The sequence below is a fragment of the Hydra vulgaris genome, chromosome 07 (assembly GCF_038396675.1).
Source record: "Hydra vulgaris chromosome 07, alternate assembly HydraT2T_AEP".
NCBI classification, from domain to species: Eukaryota; Metazoa; Cnidaria; class Hydrozoa; order Anthoathecata; family Hydridae; genus Hydra; species Hydra vulgaris.
In genome coordinates this window covers 14,598,739-14,610,000 of record NC_088926.1, presented here as the reverse complement: position 1 = coordinate 14,610,000, position 11,262 = coordinate 14,598,739, and the positions used below count along the sequence as shown (strand labels likewise).

Sequence of the window (11,262 nt, the reverse complement as noted above, 5' to 3'; positions counted from 1 at the left end):
CCTGCAGTTTCTAATGTCATTCGAAAGTATTATAATATTGGGATTATGCAAGTTAATTTACTTGCCATTGTATTTGGATTTGCTATTGTAATTCTATCTGTTCCATTTGGATTTCTTCTTGATAATTATGGACTCTCTTTAGTACTTCGAATTGCTGGCTTCCTTAATGCTGTTGGAGCAACTGTTCGTTATTTTGGTGCCGAACAATCTAATGGATACATTTTTTTGTTACTTGGAAACATTTTCACTGCAATGTCGGTATCAGGTTTCTTATTTTTGCCAGGCAAAATTGCAGCATCATGGTTTGGTCAAAATGAAATGGGAAAAACAATTGCTATATGTATTGGTTTTGATGCTTTAGGAACAGGCTTAGGATATCTGCATGCAACAAGAATGATAATGAGCAGTCCCCATGCTACGGAGATTGAATCTAATATTAAAAGTTTTTTGATGTCTCAATTGATTCCTGCAGGTCTTGTTTTTATTTTCATTCTTGTTTTTGTTCGAAAACAGCCTAAGACACCACCAAATATAATGGAATATGAATATTTAAATCAAATAAGCAGGTATAAATACCTAAAAAGACAAAAGCAGTTGTGCAAGTTTATAGAGCAAGCATCTGAAACTGATGATAGTCATTCAAAAAGTATAACTGGAAGTTTTGATGATCTTTCATTGAATGAATACCTTGATTCTGTAATAACATTAAAATCTTCAATTATTGAATTGCTTAGAAATTTTGATTTTCATTTAATCATTCATATGCAAGGAATTGCTGCATCGGTTGAAGGAATTTTTCAAATGTTGCTTAATGAAATGCTGACTAGTTTGTACCCAGGTAAAGAAAAAAGTATTGGCATAGTTGGATTTGCTTCTATTTTTTTAGGATTTGCTAGTAATATTATAGTTGGGTTGGTTGTTGATCGAACAGGATCATGCAAAAAGATTTCATTTGTAATATTTTTTCTTACACTACTAAGTTCAATTTCTTGGTATCTACTTATGGAGTTCTTGCATTGTTTTATTGCTAAATCAGTAATGTTTTGTATTTTAATATCCATTTTGTCATCCTATCATACCATTGCTTTTACCCACAGTGCTCAACTATCAATTCCACTGTCACCATCAGCTATAGGTGTTATGTTAGTATTAACATCACAAATTTATGACACAATTTCAATGCTGGTGGCTACTGAAATTCTTGCACGTTTCGGATCGGAAGGAGTAAACTTGTTTGCAGTTGTTTTATGTTTTATTGGTGTTTTCTTGTCTTTATTTATTAAAAAAAAGAAAGTAATATTAGGTACTGCAGTTTAACTGCATAAAAACTGTTAATGGTCTATGTTGCTGTCTATATAATTCTTTAAATATATTCAAGTAATAAAATCCAAAATTATGCTATAAGAATTTGAAATCCAAATAATAGTTTAAATAATGTAAGAATGATTTCTGAAAATTGTTTTTTATGTATTTTGTAAGTTAATTTTTTTATTTGATGTTTGTTTATATTTATTATGATGTTGAAAGAGTATCTTTCTGTGCATCACTGTCTAATAATTTATTTCTATTTATATATAATTTCAATAAAAGATTTTTAATCAAAGATTTAAGAATTTGGAGCTACAGAATTTTTTTTGTTTTTTGTTTATTATATAGCCGTTTTTTAGTTATTATATCTATTCTGATCTTAGAAGAGAGTAGCGTATGTATGTATATTTATATGTATAAGTATATATATATATATATATATATATATATATATATATATATATATATATATATATATATATATATATATATATATATTGCACAGTTTTTAACTTTTTTTTGTTCTTTTATTATTTAGCTTTTTTTTAAATTTATGTTATATTTATAATGATGTTAGAAAAGAATATCTCTAATGTCACTCTAGTATATTACCTATGTGTACAATTTTATATCTAATATATAATAAATTAAACACCTATGTGTACAATCTTATATCTAAAATATAATAAATTAAACACCTATGTGTACAATGTTATATCTGATATATAATAAATTAGACACCTATGTGTACTAATGTTATCTAATATATAAATAAATTCATGATTTAAAAAAAAAACTTGTCAGCTAAATAAAGTGATTATTACCTCAAAACCCTATTTTTGTGGGATTTGTAATCGCACTTAGATTGTACTATACTATTGTTTTTTTGACCACCCTAGATCATCTGCTAATTTTCAATTTATAAATAAATACCCAGTTTTTTGCTTCAAAAAATAACTCAATCGTCCGGAAATCTTGGAGTCCCGGTCTCGCAATACCGAGAAAGTGAATGTGGAAAATATTAAAACTGAGATTACCGTAAAATATTGAAAACCAATTTTTTTTCTTTTTTTTTTTGAATAAGAGAAAAGTCGTAACGTTTTTTGATTAAATGAGAGTCCTCGGCAATTGTAGCATATATTTTTACGTATTTCTCTCAGAGAAATACACGAAAAAGAAAAAGCTCTAACTTTGAATGGTTTAAATATTTTACAGTAATCTCGGTTTTTATACTGTTAAGAATCATTTAAGTTGCAATTGCAGTGTAACGTTTTCGCTCATAAATGATTCTGTTAATAATGCTATTTGTCACGTGAAAAGGTGTTAAGATAAGTTAAAATAACAAACGTACTGTAATAAACTAAAAAAAGATTAATTAATCTACGACATTTGGCATAGCAATTGCAACTTAATTATGATTTTCAAAATGAACAGATTCAAATATTGAAATGGAAAAGGAAAATGGCAAAATTACTGTCTAGTTAAGAAAAAAAACAAGTTTCACGTTGAATGCATCTTGTGTTCTGAGAGTGCAAGAACACGTTCATCAAAAGAACAGATTACAATAGAAAATTTCAACCAAAATATTTCATTTGTCGTCATCTTTTATTCAGTCAAAACTGTATGTGTGTGTGTATATATATATATATATATATATATATATATATATATATATATATATTATTGTAATACACCTCCGATCGGAAAAAACGCATAGAAATATTTAGGTCTGGATCCAAATTGTGTGGGTAAAATAAAAATAATTTTTTACGTACAAAGGATTTTTAAGCAAACATTGAGCTTTCCTTTTGTTTAGATCATTTATCCTAAGATAAACTCATAATGGATTTAGATTTAATTTAATAAAATGAAAGTTTATGAGTTAAAGCAGTATTTAAGACTTCGAAATTTGCGTGTTTCTGGAACAATGAGGGAATTGGTTGCTCGTGTATTTTCTGCAATGGAAAACTTTATTGAGCCTGTATTAACTGCTACCCTGGCAGTCAAAGAACTTAAAGATAAATATCAAAAAAAACTTTTAATTAACAATGTTAAATGCAGTGATCCGTTTATCTTATTAGATGGTTGGTTACCTGAAGAGGACAGTATTAAACAATGGCCAATGGTTTTGTATCCAGATATTTTTAACTATTTGATGTTTAATCTGAATTAGGCAGCAATGACTTAAATGATTATAAAAATTCGGAAACTTTTAATTTTTGTAAAACAGGCTGGCTTTAAAATCTCTCATATCACTGTGTTAGTGAGGAAAGTCCATTTTGTGCAATAAAAGGTGAACGCAGACATTCACAACGTATTAATAACACAAGCCATAAACTGTGGTTGATTATAGAAAAAGAAAATGCAAAAATCTGATCTTGTCACTGTACGTGTATGGCAGGAATGAGCCAAACATGTAACCATTTTGCTGCAGCAATGTGTAGAATTGAAGTTTTATAACAGCTTCAAAAAGTTATAATTTTTGGACAAAAATGAACAAATAAAATAAAATTGATTTGAGCAGTTGACCAAAGGATAAAATAAAAACAAACACTGGTATGAGAATAAAAAAGGTTTTATAACAGCTTCAAAAAGTTATGATGTTTGGACAAAGATGAACAAATTAAATAAAATTGATGAAAAAAATAGAAATGAAATTGATATATGTGGGAGTTAAATCAACGTATATCTGGCATGTCATTTGTTAATTCAAACATACCTGCAATAAAGAATGGCAGGGAAACGGAGCAGAATGCTGTTAACTGTTTTTATGAAATTTTAAAAATCAATCATAAAGGTGCAGCAATGCATGATTGTGGGTTATTTTTAGATAGAGATATTCCCTTCATTGGCGGTAGTCCTGATTGTATTGTTACTTGTTTGTGTTTTTCAATAAATTACTTGTCCCCACTTGATCCGAGCGTAAAACTTCCATATTTGATTATAAATGATGTTGGTATTTCTTTAAACAAAAATCATGCATATTATATGCAATGCCTTGTACAAATGGCTGTTACAAGGTACAATCACTCATATTTTATGGTGTGGACACCTCATGGAAATTTTATTTGAACATACAAAATTTGACAATACCAAATGAGAAGAAATTAAGTGTAAATTTATAGATTATTACTATAAATGTTATTTGAGCACAATTTTTATTCCACACTAAGCTTTGTTGAATAACTAGAAATTGGATTAAACTTGTTACGAAAACTGCCTTCAAGTGGTTATTCATTTTATAATCAACCACACTTTATGGCTTGTGTCATTAATACGTTGTGAATGTCTGAAAGTGAGAATGGTTGGGAAAACCATTGGCCATTGTTTAATACTGTCCTCTTGAGGTAATCAACCATCTAATAAGATAACTGATCACTGTATTTAACATTGTTAGTTAAAATATTTTTTGATATTTATCATTAAGTTCTTATTCTGCCTCAGTAGCATTTAGTACAAGCTTAATAAAGATTTCCACTGTGACAATATATAGCAGTTTAATTTTTATTTGACAAAGAAAAAAAAATATGGCTACATTTCTAGAAATTTCTGTTTTTTCTATTCAAATTCTGATTCTAGCTGCCTTAGCTCCCTTAATTTGCGTTTTAACCCCCCCTCCCCCCACTTTAAAAGTGACAACTATGTTAAAATTATATGGCTGTTCCTTTTTTTTATATTACCGAAATCCCGGCATTGTCCTATTGGACAATCCCAGCATTTCGAGAACGAACGTGCGGGGCAGTTAACGCCCCTTTTTGTAGTAATCATCCTCTCCTCTTCTACCATTTGTCTTCTGTATCGAGTAAATTTTGTTTTTTGATAAAGATCAAGCAATATATTTATTTGCTACTATAAAGTGCCCCTTTTTTTGGAAATAAAATGATCCTCCCTCCCATTCTCCACTAAAATATTTCACGATACGGGCCTCTGTGTTTCGTGAGTTATAACTGTTTAAAGTGGGAAACATGGCATAATAAAAAAATATTTCCCCTGTGGACTAGTAAACATGATATATCGTTAGGAAAGTAATTCAACACGAAGTAAATTTTTTCTTAGCTCGTTACGAATAATTATTAGTGCTGGATCAGAAAGGGGCTAGGGTAGCGAAACTTGTTGCTCTTAAGTTTAGGCCAGCGAGGCCAAGTTTTTAGGCCTGTTTTGTTCCCAAGCTTCAATCATGGCAGTTTTTTGTAAAGTATCTTTATTTGACACTTTAATGACATTTTCATACACTCTCCCCTCCCTTACATGATTTTAATATTATTAAAACTTGAAGCATTAGTAATTTTTATTTCTAGAAATAATTTAACATTATTAATTTATTTAGAATTAATTTTGTGCTGTTTTTCCATTTACGCTCGCAAACGTGATCACTATTTTTTTGTGCTGTTCAACTTTTATAACCTAAGCAGGCCATGAACGTGGGCGGCGATCACCTTTTACTAATTGGCAAGTGAACGTGAAATGCCACCTCATTTTTTTGAGTTTGCGTACATACACTTGTTGAACATCACCCATCCACCACCCACGTACGCGAATTACTCTACTTGAGACACCTCCCCCTACCTCCTTGCCGCGTACGTAATATATGTACAACCCTAAACATGATTGTTCTAAATACCTCTAAAATGGTCACTGAGGAGGTCATGACCACTTAACTAACTTATAAACACCTTAAATTATAAAATAAAACGGTGGTTTATCTAATAAAAACGCGGACGTGCGTAATAAAAATAAACAAAATTTAAGATTTTAGCAACTAAACAAAATCCGTTACTACCAGTGTTAAGCCTGCTCTAAAATGGTAGAGGAAGTAGAGTTCTTCCTGGTCTTGTGTTTTTATCCCCTAGACTTGCTGGGGGTAAAAACGCAAACCAAACTAATTAGCCTTTTTTTTTCGGAAAAATACAAATACAAGAATGTAATGTTCATGAAGGTTTGAAAGAGATCAATGCAAATGTAATCTTCCATTCAATCTTCACTGTTTTCCAAGTTCTTTAAGAAATTCTAAAGAAAGAAAAAAACGGAAAGTTTTATTAAAAAGGGAAGGCAAAAATAAGAAAAAATGGAATCCATACGACAGTGATTGTGTATGTTGGATCGATTTTGTGGATGGAATATCATTGCTAACATAAAGCCAAGAAGGATTTATGGATACCATTGCTAATATGAAGCCAAGAAGGAGTTTAAATAAACTTTGTACAAAATTAGAACCTGTACAACAACGATACTCTACGCTGGAAAGAGATTGTTTAGCTATAGTGTACGCCTGCGAACACAATAGGACATACCTGTTTGGACACCCTTTTAAAATGTACAGAGATCACGAAGCTATTGTGAAGGTTTTAAATAACCCAAATGCTACAGTACCACTTCGCATTGAGCGTATTACTTTACGATTACAGGGATATTCTTTTGATTTACACTACGTCCAAGGAAAACATAATATATCAGATTATCCAAGTCGACACCCGGTAGACCCTTGTGACAACTAAAAGCTGGAAAAATATGTCAACTTTACTGCTGAATACAGATGTCCTAAAGCCATTTCACGACTAGATATTCAAAGAGAAACCAAAGCCGATCCTATTCTACGAATACTTACAGAGTTAGTTGCCACTAATACCTGGCATAAACTAACACATCCGAATTGTCCTCCAGAAATAAGAAAGTTTCAAAAAGAGTTACTTGCTTACCGTAAGATTAGCCAAAAACTTACAGTAAATCAAACATCAGACATTATCATAAAAGCAAATCGAACTATCATTCCACGATCACTAGAGATTACGGTTATACAACTGGCGCATAATAATCACATGGGACTATTATGCGCCAGTTGTATAATCGAGAAAACCAAAGCACTACTTAGACAGAAAGTTTACTTTCCTAACCTAGACACTAAAGTAGAACAATATGTAAAACAATGTGCAGTTTGTCAAGCACTTGGTAAACAAAATCCACCAGCCGAACGATTAATCAGACCAACACCATGCTTGTGAGCTAACTTGCCGCTTTGGCCGCAAGCTAAACTCATCATTCATGAAACCACTGATGAAAACAATACGAGCAGCACACATTGAACAAAGAGACTGGAAAAAGCAGTTATACAACTTCCTGTTCTCCTACCATACCACTCCCCATTGCACAACTCGGATACCAGCATCTACACACATGTTCAATCGCCTTACAGGTTTCACAATACCCTCATTTCAGTCAAGGGTTGATACAAAAATTAATGATCAAGCCAAGAGGAGAAAAGAAAATGCTAAGTTATACAGAAAGAATTACCACGATTCATAATACCACGCAAAAAATCCAAATTTAAATGTTAGAGATACAGTGCGGATAAAACAAAAAAGATATAACAAAACTACGGCACCGTTTGAGTTTAAACCCTACACAATTACGGCAAAGAACGGTACAATGATTACTGCCAAATCTCCCGTTGATAACTCGAAAAAAACTCGAAATGCTTCACACATGAAGAAAATACCAATGGACATACAATTCAATCCGACACCAATTAAAGAAGAGGGAGACGAGGAATACTCTCAGAACGAATCAGTTTCACCAGAATAGGAAATAATAACTACTATGCCGATGCAACAAAGCCATTATCAAGAACCGAATCCGAAAACATATCCAAACAGAGAAAGACGTCCAATAGAATTATGGAGGAAATATTAAAACATTCCCGAACTTAAATAGTAAAACATTTCATTTAAAGAAGAAGGGGAAGATAAAAGAATGTGCTTCGCGATGGAGAGCTTAAGAAAACTATATTTATGTTAATGTAATTTTGTAAAAGATTATTATATAGAAGTAAGCGATAATAAAGGTTGTTTTACTTCATCAAACTATGCAGTCTAGTTTAGAATTACATCCATTTAATACTAAGAAAAGCAGTTTTTCTTTAGTTTATTTTAAGAAACACGACCGGGTTGAAAGCAGTGTTAAAAAGTGTGCTTTTTTTTGTTTTGCGTGTTGACATTTTGCTTAATGTTCAACATTTAATGGTGAAAAAAGGCTTTCATATTGGGATTTTAAACTGGAAAGATATGAAAGTAATGTTAAAACAAAATAATAAAAGTTTACATCTCAAGCACTCATTGGTATGCTAAATCTATTAAATTATTGTCAAATAACCTTTAGCTATCTATATCAAAAGACATTTCAAAAAAATAGAATAGCATTAGCTATTCGTTTCTTTTATGGTTGACAGAAACGAGAGAGTAATTGGATTAAAAATATAACTGCTCTTCGTATCACTTGTGAATTTTATTTGTGACAAAATATTTTTATTAGGATTTGACTGAAACTATTTTGTTGTCCAATGATGATGCTAGTGTAATAAGTGGATGAGCTAACGGTGTTCATGCCAGCATTAAAGGATGTGCACCACATTTGACTCATACCCATTTTCAAGGCTCACAGATCAACTCATGATTGCAGTATCATCCGACACAAATGAACTGTTCAGAATTTTCTTTTCTCAAATGAGCCGTCACCCCCACCCAAGTTTTTGCAGAATTAGCACCTCTGATTGTAGATGTAACATTTTTACGACATGGTGTCCCGGTAAAAAGACGTCCATGCAACGCATTTTCCTTAAGAGAGGCGTTAAAGTGAAACAAAAATTCCAAGTTTTTTAAACTATTTCTATTTGGGGTGACTCGGAATTCTTTCTGACTATGAGTAATAGTTAGGGTTTCCAATCCGAATATCCGAATATTAAGCAGCCGTGAAGCAGTGGTAGCGCACTTGCTTCAGAAACAAAGAAGCCGCGGTTCAAACTCCACCTCTCGGCAAGTTTTGCGACATCGGTTAGGAAGGAGGCGTAAACTTCCAAATAAATGCTTATCCGCGGTGCTCTATGATAAGACCGTAAGGACTTCTTGGGGTACCTTAATTAAATTAAAAAAAAAAAAAATCTAATTATCCGAGTAATCCGTCTTATGTTGACTTTTCGAAAATCCGGATTTTTTCATATAATTTATCAAAAAATATCCGCCTTTTCGGATATTTTTTGATAAATTATATTTATATTGTTTTCAAACGGCGGGAAACTTAAACATGGAGAAAAAGATAGAAAACCTAATTTAGAATAATAATCTTTCAAATAAGTTCAGTATATTTACTTACCAAAATAAAAACTTATTTTTATTTTATTAAGTTTTAGTTTATTTTTTCTATTGTATGTAACAATTGTTTATTGTCATATTTTGTAGCTCGATTGTTTTGTGACACTTTGTAGCTCAGTTGCACAATGATTTGTGTTTGCCTAATATTACATAAATGTAATATTAAATAGACAATTATTGATTATATATATATATATTCTTTAAACTTGGGCATTTTGATTATAAATTGAATGCTTTTAATATTCTATTTTCTAATTTTTTTATTTGTTTAATTTTAAGTATAATGGGTTTTTTTGTAATTTTTTTTAGTGATTTTTGTTACAAGGGTTTTTGAATAGCTTTTATTTTTTATTAAATTGCTTTAAGTTTCTTTTCGCTTGCTTTATGATTTATATTAATTTACTTTTTTATTATCATTTTAAGCTATGTTATTATGTAATAACAGTTTCCAGATTGTTTTAAATTGGTTATACAACAAGTTATAAGCATATTTATGTAAGAATTTAGTTTAATAAGTGACTTATTACACAAAATTCTAGATTAATATTTCACTCTAGATATATAAATTATACTTTAAATTTGTAATTAATTTTTAGATTTTTTAAACTTTAAAAGTTGTAGCAATGTCAAAACGATCTGAAATTTGGGACCATTTTAAGAGGAATGAAAAAAATAGGGATATTGCTTTCTGTAAGCATTGCAGTAAACTACTAGAATACAAAGGATCATCTACAACACCATTTCAAGGAATTTATAAAAATTCATTAAAATTTCATAAATTCTTTGAGTTTATCTGCTGCTACTAAATTCATTCGAGATAAGTTGTGAACAAAATAAACCATCGACATCGAAAAAGTTAAAAAGTACTTATGCTGACAATAGTATAAAAAAATTTATTCAAACTAAAACATTGGAGGAAAATTTATCACAATATGCAGACGATGATTTTTCAATAGTAAGACTTTTCTTTTCAAAGTAAAGGCTTTGACATGCCTAAAAGTCCTACTACAGTTATAAAGTGCATTTTAAAATTTTACAAAAAAAAGAAAAAGAAAAAGTTAGTATTATCAAGGATCTTAAGGAAAAAACGTTAAATTCTCACTAACAGTAGACGAATGGACTGATAACTCTAGGAAGAGAGTTATCAGTCCACTTGTTAATAGATGTTAGCATCTTCGAATCTATTTGTATTCAAATCATATCAATGCTTTTGACAGATTACTTCATGTTACACTTCATGCCCTTGTTGATAATTTAATGAAAAATGTATGTGTTAGGGTTAGTTTGCATAAAAAGTACATGTAATGCAGAACAAGCAATATGTTGAAAATAAGTGAAAAGAATTTGAAATTGACATTAAGTTGGATGTAATATCATCAACACATGATAAAGCCGCCATTATGGTCAAGTACGGAAGGCTATTAGGTATCATACCTTAACTTTGTTATAACCACGGTTTGCATTTAGCAAACTGATGCACTGTATAAAAAACAGAAATCAAAATTTTGTGAAGAAAATAAAGAAGTATCGAGTTATGTAAATGTTAGCGAAGATGGTGAAGGTGAATCTGTCAAAAGCATTGATATGAGTTGAATATAAATAGATTTGAAGATGCTAACATCTGTGAGCTAAAGGAAGACATTGAAATCATAGATCTCACTGAAGATTTTCAGAAAGTTATAAAAATCTCATTATAAAAATGATAAAATTCTCTTCAGTCAAAAACAACATTTTACAAGGATATGTCAATGAGCAAGCAGACATGACATCGCAGTTGATGTTAGTTGTCAAAACTTGGTGGAATTCATTGATA

At 30.7% G+C, this 11,262-nt stretch overlaps 1 protein-coding gene across 2 annotated transcripts in view; it reads left to right on the top strand.

Moving 5' to 3' along the window:
* Positions 1–2,104, top strand: part of LOC100204791 (heme transporter FLVCR1) — a 5,006-nt gene extending 2,902 nt beyond the window's left edge. The window contains exons 2-3 of one of the 2 annotated variants that reach the window (XR_010639579.1): positions 1–1,728; positions 1,814–2,104. The exon at positions 1–1,728 is cut by the window's left edge and continues 434 nt beyond it. Coding sequence is in view for 1 of the 2 variants with exons in the window: in XM_065801146.1 (XP_065657218.1) it covers positions 1–1,317 (1,317 nt within the window). In the remaining variant the exon portion in view is untranslated. Of the gene's footprint in view, positions 1,729–1,813 lie in introns of those variants that run through there. The other variant, XM_065801146.1, reaches the window with a different exon arrangement.
* The last annotated feature ends 9,158 nt before the right edge of the window (positions 2,105–11,262 follow it).